General features: G+C 47.8%; 1 protein-coding gene across 1 annotated transcript in view; it reads left to right on the top strand.

The window, feature by feature from the left end:
- IGSF9B (immunoglobulin superfamily member 9B) overlaps nucleotides 1-20,063 on the top strand; it is a 113,518-nt gene that overhangs the window by 13,616 nt on the left and 79,839 nt on the right. The window contains exon 2 of the mRNA XM_066639419.1: nucleotides 18,103-18,300. Within this exon, the coding sequence (XP_066495516.1) occupies nucleotides 18,103-18,300 (198 nt within the window). The remainder of the gene's footprint in view (nucleotides 1-18,102; nucleotides 18,301-20,063) is intronic.

The following is a 20,063-nucleotide window of genomic DNA, read 5'->3' as shown; positions in this document are numbered from 1 at the left end:
AACAAATGGTGAAAGGCTGCTTTTCCTATGTGCAAGAAAAACCCGTGGGGGATAATATTTGACTTCTGAGTCGAGCATCATAAATTATACAAGAGATCATGCATTCCATTTGTCATTGTTGTGAGTTATGAATATTTATGATCTCTGTGGACCGAACAGCATGAACTTTGACTTCTCAGCTCATGGAGTTTTGCCTGGTATTTACCAGCCTTGCTTCCGGAACTTTCCGGGCACTTAGGCTCTGGGATCCAGTGTTGAAGATGATCCAGTGTTGAAGATGCTAAATGCACACTCTGGGTCTGTGTTTCTGAGTAGGGCTCCCCTCTGCCCTGGTCTGGCACTCAGGGCCAAATGTGATTGAGATCTCATTTATCCATTCAGTGAAACATGTTCAAAGAACAGTTAGAATGGGACCCGTATGCTCAATTTATGAAAGTCTTAGGGAAATTCTGATCATGGGTAAATACCATGTTGGCAACCTTCAGTCTCGAAAGACTATGGTATCGCGCTCTGAAAGGTGGTTCTGGAACAGCATCTAATGTGGCTGAAAAGGCCAATTTGGGAGTGACAATCCCTTCCACACTGGGAGCAAGTGCTGTCTATCCCTGGTCTGTCTCCCTGGCTATGGGCCTTCCTTCTTGGCCTCTTAGCCTCAGACTGTTGGCCAAGTGTCTCTTCAAACTGGGAGAGGCCATGCTGCACAGCCTGCCTCCAAGCGGGCTGCTCATAGGCCAGGGTTTCCCACTTGTTGAGGTCCACTCCTAAGGCCTTCAGATCCCTCTTGCATTGCAGCTGTGGTCTACCTGTAGGGGCTACCTGTGGGTAAATAAAAAAAAAAGAATTGAAAGGGCCAATGAGGTCAGAGTCTCCCTGGGTAGAAAAAAAAAGAGGGTAGCCTTTGTTTCTCTAGCAGGACTCTGTTATTAAATTTCAATGAAACTGAAACGGCATACCTGTCCTGGCCTCAGAAAGCATCTATGAGTTTCCTCTATTAAGCTAGTTATTACTATATTATTTCTTTCCTGCATTGTTGAATGGGTTCAGAGTGATGCTGTTATATTTGTTTGCTGCATGGAATTAATACTGTATTTACCTTATACCATGGGAAGAGAGGAAATTTTGGGGGTGGAGTGCGTGCTTGTTGTCTCCAGATGCAACCTGATGGAGTTTTAAAAGCTCTTGGAGATATGTCTGTCTTTCTTTGTGAAGAGGGTTCTTCATCTTTGCTAGGGCTCTGTAAAAAAAAAAAAATGGAACCGAGAGAGACAAACTGGTTTCCTTCCCTTTAGTACCTCTTCACCCCACCTCCATACTAGGGCCAGAATCTTCTGTCCCATATAGGGAAGGTGAAACAAAGATTAGATGGTACGGGAATGGAGTGTGAAGGGCCAGGTCCTCCATGAGGCCGATTGAGGCATTCTCTTCAGTTAGGCAGCTTGTGGACAGAGATGTCCATGTCCATCCACACACCTGCCTCCACTGCTGCTGTTGCTTCCATTCTGTTCTCTGTATTAGAAAAACGAGGACCTCAGTCATTCTGCCCTACTTTCCTCTCCTCCACTCCATCCCTCTTCTGATGCAGGGGGTTAGGAGAAGCAGAACCTGGCGTGTTTCCAGGTGAGGAGGGTCAGCACTGAGTGCACTGCTTCAGGCTCTAGGAAGTCTCGGGCTGATGCTGGGACACTGTGCGTGATGGGGTCATACCCTGTTCGAGGACAGCAGTGATGCTTGAACACTCGTGGCCCCCTGAAAGATGTGAATGTTGGAATGAGTCAGGATTTGAATCAGGGGCTTGCTACCAATGCCCCTTGTGAGCCTCTCAAAGATACAGAGGGAATTACCACTAAGGTAAGCTGCTCCAAGCCTTGGGGGCACCTCCACATAAGGAGGGGCTCACCAGTGGCCACTTTGCCGTGAGTCCCCAGGCTGAAAAGCAGCCCTGGATGTTTTTCTACGGGCACCTTTTCGGGTCTTCCTAACCTGAAATTGTTTATAATCTTTCTCTCTCTCCCCCCCCTACAGCAACAGTTAGAGCCTTCCATGCATCACTTAAAAGTTTCTGTCTAGCTGTTCCTCCGCCACTCCTTTCTTCCTAGCCACTTCTCTGCCAGCTTGCCTGCTCCTTTGCCTCTCTGTTCCTCCCTGGATGGACTGCTGGGCTCTGACTCTAGCCTGGCAGCTGCCTTTGAATCTACGCTCTTGCAGCTCTGCCCCAGCAATCTCCTAAAATCCCAACAGGATGTGCACTTCCTCTTCCATTGCTGCCTCTTGACAATGAGAAATCGGCACAGTGGCAGGTGGGTGCCGTTGGCCCTACTGCAGAGTGCACTCTGGAGCCTGGGAGAACTGGTCCTAGAGACATTCTGGCCCTCTCTCTCTCCAGCTCGATCCGTCATTTAACCGCTGCCAAAGCAATTACTGGGACGGCCTGGTTTCTGCACCTGCCAGACACCACATAGAGTATTGGTGGAGAGCAGGAGAAGGCAAAACCTCTTCTCTTTGGCAGTACGTGACAGGCATGTGCTCGAGACTCTTGGCTCCGGCTCCTGAGCTTGCAGGATGCAAATGAACCAAGGGAGGGCCATGCCATCCTCTTTATCCAATAGGGTGGTGGCATGCAAATGAGGCTGGAGCACCCAAGTTGGGAGGGAGGAGGGAGCCGGAGCCGAGGTGACTTCATATCTTTTCGAAGCGGTGATGCAGATGATGGGGCGGCAAGGCTGGAAGAGGAAGGATGGATTGGCTTCAGTCGTGGTTTTGGCAGTGTGGAGCTCCTTGGAGGCCTCTCAGGACCCTCTGTCAGAGATGACTGCAGTCCTGTGCTTTGTTTCTAGGAGGTGCTGGGGCTCAGGCATGCTTGGAGCCCTGCCGCCTGCATCAGAAGCCTTGCTCCTTAATCCCGATAACAGGCTGCGGCTGTTCCGTAACCAGAGAAAGGCATGTGCGGTCATTGCGCTGATTCTGGGACTTGGCCCTGGCATTAAAAATGGCTGCGGGGATGAGTCCTTCCTTGACGGAGGCCTGGGCCACAGCTCTTCCCCTCCCCACTGCTTTAACTAGATGCATATGAGTGGCATAAGCGATTGGCCTTGGTGAGGAGGCAGCCTGATCTGTGTGCCTGGCCTTGAGGGGCAGCTTCGGAGACATTGGCAGGGGGCTTAGATTTCATCAAGCAGGAGTTGTGTGATGCATTGCACAGAAGGACAAGCATCTGCTTACATGGGACAGATGCCAGGAAGCCTAGGTCTTTTTTGTCATTTACAGAAAAGGCTGCTAAAGGGGAGAGGGGTTGGAGAAATTTAGGCAGGGAGCAGAGAACCTGCTTCAGAGGAATGTTTACTCCTCTTCTGTAATGCAGTGGACCCTCAGTAACTATGGGGGAATCGGTTCCATGACCCCTGTGGATACCAAAATCCACAGGTGCTGAAATCTGTGGTGGGGGATGGGTTGCAGTGCTCCACGTGGTCCTCTGGAGGTTGCCAACCTCTTCTGAGGGCCACCAGAAGCCGCTTCCAGTGCACATTGGCAACTTCCGTTTGCATCCGGGAGCCTCTCTGACTGGTAGGCTTGGTATCTGTGGATGCTCAAATCCGCAGATGCCAAGCCTGTGAATAAGGAGAGCCCGCTGTATGTGAGCTCGGGGTGGGGGTGTCATTATGCTGTGATCCGTAGTCATGCGGTAGATTTGGTATGGACAAAAGAGAGTTCTTCTACCCAACATGGAGTCAACCTATGAAATTTGTGACCACAAGAGGAGGTGATGGCTCCTGAGTGTGGAGAGAGACGTAGTGGCTAGTGTAGTCCTTATGCCGTGAAAACCCAGGTTCAGACACCTGCTTAGCCTTGCCCACTTCACTGGAGGAGGGGGAAGAGCCAGGTGCCCTGGTCTGAGCTCCTTGGAGGAAGGGTGGCATAGAAATGAAGACAGTGGTACGTAAATGGCTGTTGGCCATGAGGGCTAAATGGATCTTCTGTGATCAGATGCCATGGAATACCAGTTTGGGGGGGGGCATCAACAGTGGAGGGCTGTTGCTTGTGGTCTTCCTGAATGGAGGCTTCCTGAATCCTAAGGGATGCCTTAGGAATGTTAGACAATGAATAGATTAAACAACAAAGCTTTGGAAAATGCTAGTGGCATAGTAATTGCCTCCCACCTCTCTCATGTGTGATGGGAGAGCGAGTACAGCAGTTTCCCATGACGCATGGTCCCATTCATGAAGATTTTGGGTCATGTATACTGTCACTGCATGCGAGCTGAGAGTATGCTCTCGAAGCATGCTCAACCCTGGCTTTCCAGTGTGCATATCAGAGGAAGATTGCTGGTTGTACTTTTAAGGAAGCTAGTCACTGCTTCACCTTCTTGTGGGACCCCTGCATTCTTGAGAATGCTGTTAGTAAACCACTGGTATAGGGTAATGCAGAGTTGGTTTGGGGGGGGGGTGTGAGTCCTTCTCCCCTGGGTGCATACTGGGTACAAGCTGATGCTTCAGCAGCGGTATGTTCCAGAAAGTTGGGCACATAAGAAGAGCCTTGCTGGATCAGCTGAAGGTCCATCTAATCCAGCTTCCTTTATCTCACAGTGGCCCATCAGATACTTCAGGAAACATGTACGACAACAACGTGAGTCCTGGTGCCCTCCCCTACATCTGGCAATCTGAGGTAGCCTACCACTAAAACCAGCAACTTGCACATATCTACCATGACTTGTAACCCGTGATGGACTTGTAACCCATTTCCTCCAGAAATTTGTGCAATTCCCTCTTAAAGGTGTCTAGGCAAGATGCCATCACTACTTCTGTGGCAAGGAGTTCCACAGACACATTACACGCTAGGTAAAGAAGTATTTTCCTTTGTCTGTCCTAACTCTCCCAACACTCAGTTTTAGTGGATGTCCCCTGGTTCTGGTGTTGAGGGAGAAAAGAGCATCTCTATCCACTCTATCCTTCCAGTGCATAATTTTGTATGTCTCAATCATGCCCCTCCTCATCAGGTGCCTCTTTTCTAGACTGAAGAATCCCAAATGCTGTAGCCTTTCCTCATAAGGAAACATAAGAACATAATCACAATTGTGATTGTTGTGAGAGTGGCTGCTGAATGTCCTCAGTGATTACTCCATACTGGGCTGTTGCGCCTGTTTCCGAACTCTAACCCACCCTGTCTTGCTGGAAATTCATGTTCCCATGTGCTGTAGAGTGCCTGGCACTGTCACCTCTTGAGCCAGAGGTAAAGTAAGGGGCACTTTGGTTTTCTCCACAATTCAAATGGATTCCTTTTATCCTTCACTTGGTGGGAGGGGGGGTGAGACTACTGGGTAGAGTGAGTCCCACAATGGCCCAGCTGTCAGTCCTCTTGTCAATCTCCATGCAGACACGGAGCTGCTGTGGTTATGCTTTTTCCTTTTTGCTGAGAATCCATTAAAGCATTGTGCTGAGATTGAATTACCGGCTTCCTTCCTGTCAACAGGGCCCGCGAGGAAGGGTCTCGAAATACAATCTAGACGAGAGCAAATTTAAAAATCGGCTAATAGCACGGAGGTATCTGGAAGCTGGCTAAGGATGATTGAGAGAAGGGGATCAATCAGGCGTCTACCTGAGCAGTGTGCTGAGACATTGTTTCCAGCTTAATGCCCACGCTGCTTCCGAGTTCGAATCAAATTTGGGGAAAGGGCCTGGCACGCATCCATTCTCTGCTTCTGCATTATTGCAGAGTGAGCCACTTAGAAGAGGAAGACAGAAGGACTCTTGGCGAAATAACTCGCCATGGTGGGCATGTCACCCCTTGTTAAGTTTTGAGTAGGTTGAGACTTGTTTCTTAGAAACACAGGAAGCTGTACTGATGGGTCCATTGACCAGCTGCCAGACAGCACAAAGGTCTTTCTAGCCTTACCTGGAGGTACTGCCAGGGATTGGATTCCACCACAAGGCAAGTGCAGATGTGTGATAAATGGTCTTAAGGAAGGAAAGGGATCTGGAGCTCAGTGGTGCAGAATCCATGTTGCATGTAGGAGACCCCAGATTCAAGCCTGGTAGCAGCTCCGGTTAGCCCTGGGAAAGACTCTGGAGAGCCACTTCTAGTCAGAGTAGACCAGTGGTTCCCAAACTGTGGGTCGGAACGCACTGTTGGGTCACGACTTGATTTTTGATGAGTCGCCAAGTGGTGATGGGAAGATCAGATAACCAATTGCCACAAACCCTATTGAAAAATCAGATACTGTAGCTGCTAATTACCTGTAAAGAGTTGAGCTCCTGCAGTTTGCAAACATTTTGTAAATATAGGTTGATAAAGTTTGAGGGTCTCTTTTCTGTTTATTATCACTTATATATAAAATGTTTTTCTAGATCATTTTAAAAGTCTGGTAAATATAGGTGGGTCCCAATAAAGTGTTTTAAAAGTAGATCTTGGTGGTGCTAGACTATTTTTCACATTTTTATCTCTCCCTTCCTTCAAAGAGCTTAGAGTGGTGGGTTCCTCTCCTCCTTCTGTCCTTGCAACAACCCTGGAGGTAGGTGTGAAGGTTCACCCAGGAAGCTTCATGGCTGAGCGGGATTTGAACTTGGATCTTCCAGGTCTAACTCTCAAACCACTACATCTTCCTGGCACCATTCTGAGCTAGATAGCCCCAGTGAATGGACTCTGCTTAAGACAGCTTCATTTGCCCCAATTTTAAGAATGCCTCTTGGAGAAGCAGTTTCAGTAGGAGGGAAATGGACTCCATCCAAACTGCAGCCACTACTCATGAGTAAACTTGCAGCACTTGCACTCCTGTACAGTTTGACTCCCATGCCTGAAAGTTCTGAAGCTTCTATTATCGCATGTTCAGCTGTTCTCACAATTGCTTCCCCTCACAGGAACAGGCAGTAGCTCTTGGGGGTCAAAGTGTTCAGAAGTGGTTATCTTAATGCAGTTTGCAGGGTGACCCCTACGAATGTGTTCTGCGTGATGGATCTTTTGGGTCAATAAACTGCAGGCCATCTCTTAAGCACAGCAAATACATGGCATCCTGGTCTCTGTTTTCATTTGAGACTAGCCTGGCTGTCTTTCAGGACCCAATTGGGTGAGACCTGACATTCGTACTGGATGGCTTTGCCCTTCCACAGCCCTGTGCAAACTAGACAACTTCTAGCAAATTCATCAATCCCATTTTTTCAACCTCAGCCTTCCTTCCAGGGGCTCAGGATGCTGTAGCTGATTCTCTCCTGCTGCCCAGTGTTTTTCTATGAAGCTGCTTAGGCTGAGCGCTCATGACCGTCTCAAGGTCGTCCATTGCTGAGTGGTTCATTTCGCTTATCATGGCCTTGTTAGTCCATGTCCCCACTGAGCTGTATGTGAGATGATCTGCTTTTGTAGAAATCTGTCCCTCTTGGGGTGGTAGATGCCTGACCTGAGGGGTCTGTGCTACACATTTGCTGGTTTGGTGTGAGTGATTCCTATTTCTCAGGGCGAGGGCAGCTGTGGCCAGGTCTATATCTGTCTGAGACTAGGTGCTAGACCTGGGGAAGCTGAGTTGGAGAAGCTGGAACCAGATGTGTAAAAAGCCAAACTCCTGCTCTCTACTGGTCTCTCTAAGACCAGACTCTTAATAGGTACTCTAGGCTTGGCCAGTCTGCAGGCTTCATACTGCCTGCCAAAGAGGGGAGCCCATACTGCATTTCTTTATATTCTTCTGCCCTAAGGCAGGCCCTAACCAGACTCAACCTTTGCTCACTCACTGGTTCATTGTTGATGCATTTCATTCGTATCCCACCTTTTGTTTCATCACAGAGCTCCAGGCTAAATGGCAAATAGGTATTCTGGGGTAGGTAGTGCGGTGTAGTGGCTACTACTGAGCTGCATATCTTGCTTTTTACCATGGCCAGCCTCTCACTGGCAGTATGGAGCTGATAAGAATACCCACTTAGCTTCCCGGGCTGTTGTAGTGCCTACAGCAAGACAATGCACGTGAGAAGTTTTGCATACCAGACAAATGCCAAATATCACCCTGACCAGGCAATCACTGGTCTAGGCAGTCACTAGACTTAGCAAGGTCTTTAGTCTGGAGTTTCTGCTTCCCTACCCTACCCTACCCATGCCTGTTCCCTTTGCACCCCCACTCTCTTGTGCAGAAACTGGAAAGCTCTCAGGTGAATGGGTAACCCTGGTGCTGACTGGGAGATAAGAGAGACGGGGCCTGTGCCAGGGCGCCTCAAATCTGACTCTTGCTGGCAGGCCTCCAGCTGTGTGTTAGGGAGATGCTACAATTGCTTTGCGCCGGAGCTGGCTTGGACCAGCTCCGAGCTTCTGCCCTGCCCAAAATGATTGGCCAGGTTGAGCGGGGCCGGCCGGGCAGGCAAAGAGCTTGCTTCATGCGGTGCTGAAAGTGCTACTCAGGGGCACTGCTGGTCTCTTCTTATCACCAAAGCTGCAGTCCATCGCCCCCACAATTTCAGTGAATGGAAATGCAGTGAGAAATTCAGAATGGCGGCAGAAAAGATCTGTAGTGCATCCCATCCCTTATATTTCTGTGATGCCTGCGCACCAATGCCGTCATCATCATCAATACACCTGAGATTATATTTGTGTCATCCACACACCTCTGTTCTTACTTTGGGAAGTTCAGTGCAGAGTACATGGGATGCCCTCTCACAGTCTGGTCTTGGCACTGGGCAGGCTGATACATGGTTATAGTTGTAGTTTCAGTACCTTTATTGGCATACAGTTACAATACATACACACTTACATATACAAGAGGAGAAAAAAAACTTAAAAGAGCTGACTAGAGAACCGTAACATACCAAACTAAAATTGACAATTATAAAGCACGGACTTCAGGAAGTAGGGACACGATTCAAGTTGGGTGCCACTATTTGTGAAATAAATGTAGCTAATAAAGATTGCAATATAACAGAGACCTCAAAAGAGGAGTTAAGATAAGTTTGGAGAACTAAGCATTTCCCCCTAGCCACACTATGGAGCGGGCAATGAAAAAGGAGGTGATCTAACGTTTCTGTACAAGGTTATAGTTAAGCAAGCAATGACACCATGTCCGCAGGGCATTCTGGGGGAAGGGACTCCTTTATTTTAGCCTTATGACTCTGCCCTGTAGAGTGGTTTAGGCTGTGGAATAAACTACTTGCCTGTGCTGGGCAAGGGATCCAGGGTTTGGATTCAACACCAAGTGCAGATGTGTGATAAATGGTCCTAAGGAAGGGGATCTGGATCTCAGTGGGGCAGAAGGTCCCCACTAGGCCTGGGAAAGACTCTGAAACTCTGCAGAGCCACTGCTAGTCAGCATAGACTATTTTTCACATTTTTATCCCACCCTTCCTCCAAGGAGCTTAGTGGGTTCCTCCCCTCCTTTTGTCCTCACAACAACCTTGTGAGCTGGGTCAGGTCCAGAGATACTGACTGGCCCAAGGTCACCCAGTAAGCTTTGTGGCTGAGCAGGGATTTGAATTTGGATCTTCCAGGTCTAAGTCAGACTCCCAAACCACTACACCATCGTGGCAACATTCTGTGTGTTCTATGGCTTAAAAAAAAAAAAAAAAACTTCCCAGAAGCCTTTCCGCAATGATTTGTTCCCAGAAGAGCCCACGTGTGTTCTAAAATGTCAGACTCCAGTCTTTTCACACCTGTGTTGATCCATTATCTGCAATGTGCAACCAGTAACTTTCTCTTAAATGTCTATGTTTCTCTTCCTTGGTGCATATCTGCACTGGTTTTACAATGGTTGCCTCTCTCTAGGATCTCCTGGAAATTGCAATATGGGGTGTGGGGCTGCTTATCACTTGTTGAGAGTTTCCTGCACCCTCATGGAACTCTAATTCTCAGGATTTTTTTCAGGGAGGGCAGACTCCTGCAGGTTAACTAGTATGGAGCTGGTGTCTACCCCTTGTTCCTTCCTTTCCCATCACCATCTTTCTGCTTCTCCCCCCCTCTCTCTTAAAAGAAATTCCCTGGTGCTGCTGGTGTGACCCACCTTTGGTCATGCTGTTAACCTCACTTGGGGAAGACTAGAATCCTGGAAGATGCTCAGATAAGTTGTAGGGGTGTCCAGTCTATGAATGAAGCCAAGCCAGTGATTGGCTGTGTAGACCAAACTCCTGAAAACCCTCCCAATGTGCTCCTGAAGCTGCACACTGTTGAGCAGTGTCCTCAGTGGTGGTTACACTGCCGTCCAAAGATGTTTATTTGCCATCACTGATCTCTTTATTGAGGAATACAGTATCTGATAAGTTTTCCAAGAATGCCAGAGTTCCCCGGAACACCATTAAAACAACAACAACAACACTGATCTACCACAGTGGGTCTCTCATTGAACTGGAAACTTCCTAACATGTGCTCTTAACTGTGATGCCACCCCAGCTCTTACTAAGACCTGTTGTATAAAAATTGTAAAACTGGCTCTCTAGATCAGTGGTTTTCACACATTTAGCGCCAGGACTCACTTTTTAGAATGAGAATCTGTCAGGACCCACCGGAAGTGATGTCATGACCGGAAGTGACATCATCAAGCAGGAAAAAAATTTTAAGCAATCCTAGGCTGTAATCTTACCCACAAGTACTCAGGAGTTGAAGAATCTGGAGAGAACTTGTCAGTTTCACCAGTGCGTTTTGCAGCAGCCCTTGTGTGTGGAGTTCTGAACAGGTTGTTCAGAAACTGCAGATTCACACGCTCAGCAGAATTTCAGTGGCTACCTGACACTGAGGTGGCTCAGTAGAGATCGTGATGGAAATAAAGGGAAGAAATGCCCTGCATCACTCCTTTTTCTCCTTCCTTGTAAAGAATAAACTGTGATTTTTCACAATCTTGGCAGCTAGGGCTTTAAAAATATCCCTGAAGTTGTGAGACTGGCTTAGAAAGAAAGTCCCAGCCCCTTCATCTTAAAAGATAACTATATTTGAAAGGGCCCTAAGCAAACTGTCTTGTGATTTCTGTTTTGTCAAAAAGCAGTATATAAATATTAATATGTAGATGCTTTTAATTAATTGCATGATTATTCCAGCCTTCTTCCCAGATTTAAAGGGACTACGCATGGTCATCTCTCCTTATGTACCTATTTTTAGCACAATTGTGAAATCACTGACTTTTTGAGTGGGTAGTCCTCCTGTCCTTTCACAAACTGCTTTTCAAACTTTTAAGACACTTTGAAAAGCAGAATGTGCTACAGATTAAGGACCTGTCACTCAAACGAAAGAGGTTCGAGATGCCACCAGGAATGGGTTTACTTCCAGCCAATTGGGTATAAGGTTGCATCCTAAACTGGTGGTTCTTAGATTGCTTTGAGTGTCTTTTTTTTCCCCCCCCCTCTGGAAAGTTCAATAAACATAAGACATGTGATATGTTTTTGTGTTCCTATTGGGTAGGAGTTTCCTTGTGTCAGATTTAGGGGTGTTAAAAATATTCCTACTTGATGATGTCACTTCTGGTCATGACATCACTTCCGGTGGGTCATGACAGATTCTCATTCTAAAAAATGGGACCCGTTGCTAAATATGTGAGAACCACTGAGATAGTGGAACCAAGGAACTGGGCAGTGACCTCTTTCTGAAGGATTGCAGTTGCAACTGCAACAGTGAAAGGAAGTCCTTGCTCTACCCTGAAGTGTCTGGGGAATAAACTTGAGAAGGGCATAATTCCCTGCCGTGTCTTGAATACTGGCTGCAAGAAATGAGGCCGGTCCCCTCTCCCCACTCCGCCCTTTGACATCAGTCTGGAAGATGGCAAGGCTCTGAAGCTACTGCTTTTTCCAGTCATGAAGGGCTTCTTGGAAAGGGGGCGGGGGTTAGAAGATAACTGAAGTCATCCCATCTGCTGACAGCTTGTGAAAGCCTCGGCCACATTTGGCATGCAGCGATAATGAGGTGCACCAAAGGTGCGATCCCAAGTGTGTGCGCGCACTGTTGAGGGGTGGGAATGGTGGCTTGTGTGGAGGGGTTGACAGAGGAGGTTCTGCTCGCTTTCTGCAGGCTCCTTTTGGAATGGAGGTAGTAAAGAGGGAGAGGCGGGGAATGCTGCCATGAACATAAGAACAGCCCCACTGGATCAGGCCATAGGCCTATCTAGTCCAGCTTCCTGCATCTCACAGCGGCCCACCAAATGCCCCAGGGAGCACACCAGATAACAAGAGGTGCCCTCCCTTGTATCTGACATAGCCCATTTCTAAAATCAGGAGGTGGCACATACACATCATGGCTTGTAACCCATAATGGATTTTTCCTCCAGAAACTTGTCCAATCCCCTTTTAAAGGCATCCAGGCCAGATGCCATCACCACATCCTGTTTCAAGGAGTTCCACAGACCAACCACACGCTGAGTAAAGAAATATTTTCTTTTGTCTGTCCTAACTCTCCCAACACTCAATTTGAGTGGATGTCCCCTAGTTCTGGTGTTATGTGAGAGTGTAAAGAGCATCTCCCTATCCACTCTGCCCATCCCCTGCATAATTTTGTATGTCTCAATCATGTCCCCCCTCAGGCATCTCTTTTCTAGGCTGAAGAGGCCCAAATGCCGTAGCCTCTCCTCATAAGGAAGGTGCCCAGCCCAGTAATCGTCTTAGTCGCTCTCTTTTGCACCTTTTCCATTTCCTTTATGTCCTTTTTGAAATGCGGCGACCAGAACTGGACACAATACTCCAGGTGTGGCCTTACGATCGATTTGTACAACGGCATTGTAATATTAGCCGTTTTGCTCTCAATACCTTTTCTAATGATCTCAAGCATAGAATTGGCCTTCTTCACTGCCGCTGCACATTGGGTCGACACTTTCATTGACCTGTCCACCACCACCCCAAGATCTCTCTCCTAATCTGTCACAGACAGCTCAGAACCATCAGCCTATATGTGAAGTTTTGATTTTTTGCCCCAATGTGCATGACTTTACACTTACTGACATTGAAGCGCATCTGCCATTTTGCTGCCCATTCTGCCAGTCTGGAGAGATCCTTCTGGAGCTCCTCACAATCACTTCTGGTCTTCACCACTCGGAAAAGTTTGGTGTCAACCGCAAACTTTGCAACCTCACTGCTCAACCCTGTCTCCAGTTAATTTATGAAGAGGTTGAAAAGCACCGGTCCCAGGACAGATCCTTGGGGCACCTCTGGATTGTGGTGGAGAATGCACACGGCAGTCTCTTTGATCTTTAAAGGCTGTGATCCATCAGGTGAACCCTCCCGCCTCTGCTGCGCAGCCCCACAGATCCAATTTCATGCTGTGCAGCCTGCATTTGAATGCTGTGTGCCCCTCTTTCCCCTTTCGGTAGTCCTCGGATAAGCATTTTTCCACGAGCCCATCATCTTCCCCCAGCAGGAAGGCAGAGAGGTGGGGGGTGCACACACACAAACTGGCTGCTTTCCTATGCTGCCAGTGAATCCCAGATTCTGTGATCTGCCACCCTGGAAAGCACCTGGCCCACCTCTGCCCCAGAGGGACTTTTGTCATAAGCTCACCTAGGGCCCCATTGGGGCCGCTTGCTGGTTAATGCCTCTGTCTCCTGGGTGCCAAAAATAGACCCACCAAGAGTACGAGACTCATGTTGTGGAAAAAACAGTGATGTCATCCTGGGCCAATCAGTACCAGCCCTGCAGAGCAGAGCGCAGGGGCTGGGAGGAAGGAGAGCTTTTGTTCTCAGAAGAGCAGCATCGGTAACCCAGCCCCGTGCTGAGTTCCTCTGCTGTCTGCATGCTGCAACCAGCTGGGCAAAGCTGCCTTTCACTGGGCTCAGGGAGATTCAGCCCTAGAAGGTGAACAACTTCTCTCTCTTCCTTTAAGCAAAACGTGCAAAGGCCGCGTCTTAACCCTTTCATCTCATGCTGACCACATTCTGTCACCCTCGAACATGACTAAGGAACTGGATTCAGGATCGGAGTTGTGCGGGCGGGATCCCTCTTGTTCTTTTGTCCCCAATAATGCCATCCATGAACTCAGGCCTTTGCTGTAATGGAGTGAACAGCTGCCATTTATTACACGCAGGAATTTAAGTTGAGTGCTGATGTGGAAGGTACAATTGTGAGGATGACAAGCTCTGACTGACCCCCAAGTACCTTGCTCTTCTATACCCCCAGCAATATCCTTTTGTGTCCATCTTGCCTGTCTGTACCTCTGAGCATGTTTAGAGTACTGTTCCTTAACCTTTGAGCAACTACAGCTTGTACATTTGGGATTGGGGAGCAGGGGCAAGGCTTTCAAGACACAGATGCTTGTTTTAAGTCTTGCTCTGGCCACCTCTTCTTTTTAGATATGTCAAGGCCTGGATTGCGCTCTCTGTCACTCTTTGCAAACACTCAGTCAAGCCTCATTTGGCGGTGCTGATGATGAATGACATCACTGAGCTGCACTAGCTGCTCTGTTGGGCCCCCTTCCTTCTGCAAGCCAGAACTGGATGGAACAATTCCCCCCACACCCTAAGTTTCAGAACAGCAGAAGTGATGCTCAGAAATGGTCCTCTGTTTTATATTCTGTTGCTTGTCCTGCTTCTGACCAATACGTTACTGAAGCAACTCTTTTTAAAGTAAATGCACATTGCAATTTAATCTCTCAGTCCAAGTGGTGTTTAGAGGGATGGCTCTGAGATTGTTTTCCCCCATGCTGCTATGAGAGTGAGGTGTGTGTGTGTGTGTGTGTGTGTGGAGAACAGCCAGCTTTCATTAATGAAGTATTAATGGATGGCCCAGTAATGGCTTCAGCCTCTGATTTTTAATGCTCAAGGTTACTTTGATGTTAGTAGTTTCTTAATTAACATGGATCTTAGAATTGGAAAACAGGGCTGAGTGTATACTGTGATTCTGCAGGACCAGTGTTTGTAGACCTAAAATACAAAATTCAGAATTGAGAAGCTAAGATTTTCTTTTCATTAAAACATATGCATGCTCTCCCCCTTCCCCCCCTTTATGACTGTTAAGCTAGGCCCAAAATATATATCTTCAGGGGTGATGGAGAGTGTCTTTAATGAATGAGCATCTCAGTACTGATAGAAACAACCTGAGTTTCCCACTCTTCCTTTGCATGCATGCCTCCTGGGCTCCCCCATGGTTTAGGAACATGGTTTCGAGTGACAGCTCCCCCTTTTAAAGGCGTCCAGGCTAGTCGCCATCACCACATCCTGTGGCAAGGAGTTCCACAGACCAACCACACGCTGAGTAAACAAATATTTTCTTTTGTCTGTCCTAACTCTCCCAACACTCCATTTTAGGGGATGTCACATGATCATCACATGATTAGGCTGACTCACATGATTAGTGGACTCACATGATTAGGCTGACTCCTGAACTCTCAGGACCAGTGGCACTGCTTAGTGCACCACTGGGAGTGGGTAGGCATGCAATATTGGGGGGGGACAGTGCAAGGGTTAGCCCCAGGGCCTCCAGCAGCCTGCCGCGGGCATTGCCGCTCAAAGCAGGATCCTGGCTTTTCACTCTGTCTAAAGTCCCATGTGTATGGATGACATAAAAATAATAAAAACCCCAAATAACTTGTGATTTTGCTTGAAGCGGGGGTGTGCACTTGATTTTTAGCTTGTATGTTGGGTGGAGGGGAGGTTCCAGGCACTGAGCACACTGGAGGCACCAGGGTGTGTGCCTGTGTATATGTAATGGATACCGGGTTCTCTCTCCCCGGGTGTAGCAGCCACTGTAATTCATCTTGTTTCTCTTTTAACAATGCTGTCACTGCTTGTGTTGCAGCCTGGGCTGCGTCAGCGGTTTCCCCATCAAAGGCCCGTTCCAAGGATTTTTGGAGTTCTTTGCCGGCGATTGGCTGGAAAGGCAAATAGGTTTATGAATGGATGCTTTGCTTGCTACAAGGAGGAGAGACTTTCCCTGCAGGTATTATTAGGCAATGCAGAGAGCCTTTAAAAAAAAAAGAAAGAAAGAAAAGAAAAATACAACCAATACCACAATCACCCCACCCCACATATGGTTCTGGCTGGTTTTGCTCCTCTTATTCGCCTTTCTCCGGAATAGGAGATTTGAGTGGTGGGGGTGGAGAGCCCCTGCGGGAAGGTCACCTTGGAGCGGTGCTGAGAGGCAGAGGGAGGTGAGAGGCTGACTCTGCAGCTGTCTCCGTCTGCCTTCGTAGGCTTGGGAAGAATCCCTTTTGTGGTAGGTGAAAATCATAGGCAGCCATGTTTGATCCGTTATAATAATAATAATAAAAAAAAAAATCTGAAAGTCACAGTCTTAATAATGCATTAATAAAGACCCATCCAAAGGATGCCTAATCTTGAGCAGGGAGCTTTACGAAACTTTTCATTAGATAGGATAATATAATATATAATATATAATAATATACAGTATTTATATACTGCCTTTCTTGGTCTTTATTCAAGACTTTATTCAAGGCGGTTTACACAGGCAGGCTTATTAAATCCACGCAGGGATTTTTACAAATTGAAAGAAGGTTCTTTCTTTCAAGAACCACTACATTCAAGGTGTTACACTCCGATCTGGTTTCACATTCTGGCCTCCATCCTCCCACGCTCCGAGCAGATGGAGCAGCTCAGCTGCAGCTTGCCAGCTGCTTCAAGGTCGCAGGGTGCTGGTGGCCTCGAACTGGCGACCTTGTGGATGTTAATCTTCAGGCAAATGGAGGCTCTACCCTCTAGACCAGACCTCCTGCCCTCCTGATAGGTCAGACCTCCTGACCTCCTGATAGGATGTTAAAAGCACAGGAAAAAGTAGGGGAGAGAGAGATGGGAGGGGACTTCAAATGATAATGTAATAGCCCCATGCCTGCAGTTTACAAACGAACCCACTGATATTACGGTGATGATTGCGTCGTGGTGGTGAGGGGGCTGTTGCACAGTGTCCACTCTGCTTTTTTGTTTTCCGTAATACGCAGCCTGATCGAGTGTTCTGAAGCACTCAGGTGCCTGCTATTCAAGACATTTTCTCATTCTGGAAATTTATGAAGGTATTTCCAGATTGTAGTTTTCAGACCTTTTGGGTATCTGGATCTTTGGAGGATGGCTGCTGGAGAACCTTGGAGAGAAGGTTTAGAGCAGAACCTGCCACCTTGCTACCAGAAGGCAGCTGTTGACACAACCAGGCACTGTGTTTGCTTCCACCACACCAGTGTTCCTCCTTCTTCGTTCTTTTTCCCCGCTTCCATCCCTGAGGTGTTCAACAACGTCTTGCAACTTTTTGGAGACCTTTCCCACTCCTTTCCTCTACACTTTGCCTGACCCACTGTTGCCTCCTAGGATTCTGCCCCCATTCTCTAGGCAGGTAAGAACAAGAGGAGAGTGTGAGACGTAGGACGTGTGGAGCATTCCCAGTTTACCGCTGATGTGGATTATGGCCAGTGTTTCTGATAGGGCCAAGTGGAATATGGCCCTATCAGAAAAAAAGAAAATCAAACGACCAGTCAATTTCAAACACCGTCGTGACCTTGATAAGGCTTATGATGGTGGTTCCAGATGTACTTCATTGAGGGTAGATATTTGCTTTTCTTTTCCAGATAGGAACTAAATAGGCAGACTATTTATTTATTTAAAACTGGATTTGCAGTATAGAGCAAGTGAAGAGGAGAGGGATCATCAGTCATGAGAGAAGTTTATAGCATGGAGAAAGTGAAAAGAGATTTTTTTTTGCCTGCTCCCATGACACAAGGATGAGGGGGTCATCCAATGACAGTAGCTGGCAGTAGATTCAGGGCAGAAAACATCTTCACTTGGTGCATAACTAGCTAACTTATAGAATTTGCTGTCCCAGGGTGTGGCAATGACTTTAAAAAGGGAATTAGACAAACGTGTGGGACTATCAGTGACTGTTAGCATGGATCTCTGTACAGTGTACCTCGAAATATTGGATGTTGGGAACACGCAGAAGGGAAAGGGTTATTTCCTTTGAACCCTGGACTTCCTGAAAGCATCTGTTTGGACACTGAGAGGCTATCTGCTTCTGCCTGATGCAGCAAGGTTGATTGTATGCTTTTTTCTTTATTTATTTCCCTATGATTAATTCTCAACTTCCTGTCTATAAGCATCTTTGTTACCTTAGTCATATGTGAGATATCTGCTGGCAGTATCTGTGTGGCATTTCCATGTATAGAACTCCATTACCTGGGGCCATTTAGGCTTACGATGGGCCAGAGCTCCTGATTCTCACCTCCTCTTCTCCTGCCTTCCAGGTGCCCTCGGCTTAAGAGAGGAACCCGAGTTTGTGACAGCTCGAGCTGGTGAGAGCGTGATCTTGGGATGCGACGTGATCCATCCGCTGACGGGCCAGCCCCCTCCTTATGTGGTGGAGTGGTTCAAGTTCGGAGTGCCTATCCCCATCTTCATCAAGTTTGGGTTCTACCCTCCCCATGTGGACCCAGAATATGCCGGTGAGTCTCTGAAACCATGGCTGAGGAATCCACAAATGGAACGGAAAACATGAATCTGCATTATGCCAGTTTAACTTCAGCCAGTTTAACTGGAAGACTCCGGTTTCCCCTGTGCCTGGTTACCCAAGTTACGAACCCTATAAAAGCTCTCAATGATTCAGTGGATGTCCCAGTGAGAACAGGAGGCTTAATCAGACAGTGGCCATCAGAATGTTCCAAGAGGGCCTTGCATTCAAGTGCTGTGGGCCATGCAAGAGCATGGAACAAGGTCACAGCAGGGTGGTCTTCTTCCCCTCTGCTATGTCAGCTCTGATTTTCATCTCCCCAGTGCCCCTCCTCTGGAAAACATCCTTCCAAAGAGGTTTAGTGCACAAGTCAGAGGGAGAGGTGGCCACATCCCCTTCCAAGGATGTCATGGAAAGTTCTACAATGCACAGTCCCTGAAAGCAGTACTTGGAGCTCTGTGCTCCAGAGGGGGATAAATGCAACAAGCCTAGCAGCAGGGGCAAGCAACCACCCTCCTTTTTGCTGCTGCAGCTTCTCTCGTGGTCCAGACAGCCCAGCTGGCTTCTCGCTGCTGCTGCTTAATTAAAACCAACCAGGCAGAAAGAATGAAATAAAAAGAGACAGAGAGAACGAGAAGCTTCCTGAAGGCGGTGGCTGGGGGTGGGAGAGTTGAAAAGGGAGCTTTGTCTTGGCTTGAGTCTTAACCTGCCAGCTCAACTTGGGATAGAGTCAGGCCGTAAGGGTCTTTTGATAGCACCTTTACTGTCCTGAAAGCACCAGCACCTGCATCACAGGGAACAATGCTGTGTCACTGTGCAGCAGTGTCTCCGGGGAACTTATGGGAAATTTAAAATGGCGGCTGTCAGATACCCACAGAAGTGCTGCAACCACTGTGGAACTGGAAGCAATAGTAGAACCTCCCATCTCCCCAAAGAACTCTGGGATGTGTCATTTGCTTACAGCACGGGTCTCCAAACCCCGGCCCGGGGGCCAGGTGCGGCCCGCAGCCAGCCTCTATCTGGCCCACGGCCAGCCTTTTTTCCCCTGAAAGCCTCTGACCCACAACTGAACATAACCAGAGCTATACTCTGGTTGCCTCTGGAGGGTGTTCTGAGGGCCAGAGAGGTTGAATGAATGAGCCCATTCATTCATTTATTCGCTCATCTAAATTCCATCTCTAATTTATTTATTTAAATTTTGTATTTAAATTTTTTTCCCCAGCCCTCCACACCATGCCAGATATTTGATGCGGCCCTCTGGCCAAAAAGTTTGGAGACCCCTGGCTTAAAGGAAGGGGGATGCAGCGGATAAATTCTCAGCGCCCCCTCATCACACCACAATTTCTAAGGGTCCCTGGGACAACCGATGCCATTTTTGGATTCAGCCCTCCAAATATACCCAAGAACAGGTCTAGGTTTTAAGACAGCAAAATGTGTATAGGCCTGTGTCATAAATGCGGTTGTGTATTCTTGAAGCAATATAGAAAATAGACCCTCCTCTGTTGCTGGGGTGGTTGTGAGGGTGCAAAAACATTTCCCCCAGCAAAAGCTGCAGGTGCTTTGCAGAAGCTGAAGTTGCTGAGAGATGTGTAAAGTTGAGAGAGAGAGAGAGAGACTCATAATGGTACAATTTCTTGATTGTTTTTTTTCAGCTGTCTAAGTGGGATGGTTAGTGTAGTGGGGAGAGGTTCAGAACCAGCTTGGCATCCCCCCTCCCAAGTTTGCCAGCAGCCTCCTGGCTGTGCTTCGAGCATCTGT

Source organism: Tiliqua scincoides, chromosome 11 (genome assembly GCF_035046505.1).
Source record: "Tiliqua scincoides isolate rTilSci1 chromosome 11, rTilSci1.hap2, whole genome shotgun sequence".
NCBI lineage: Eukaryota > Metazoa > Chordata > Lepidosauria > Squamata > Scincidae > Tiliqua > Tiliqua scincoides.
This window is presented reverse-complemented; position numbering and strand designations above follow the sequence as displayed.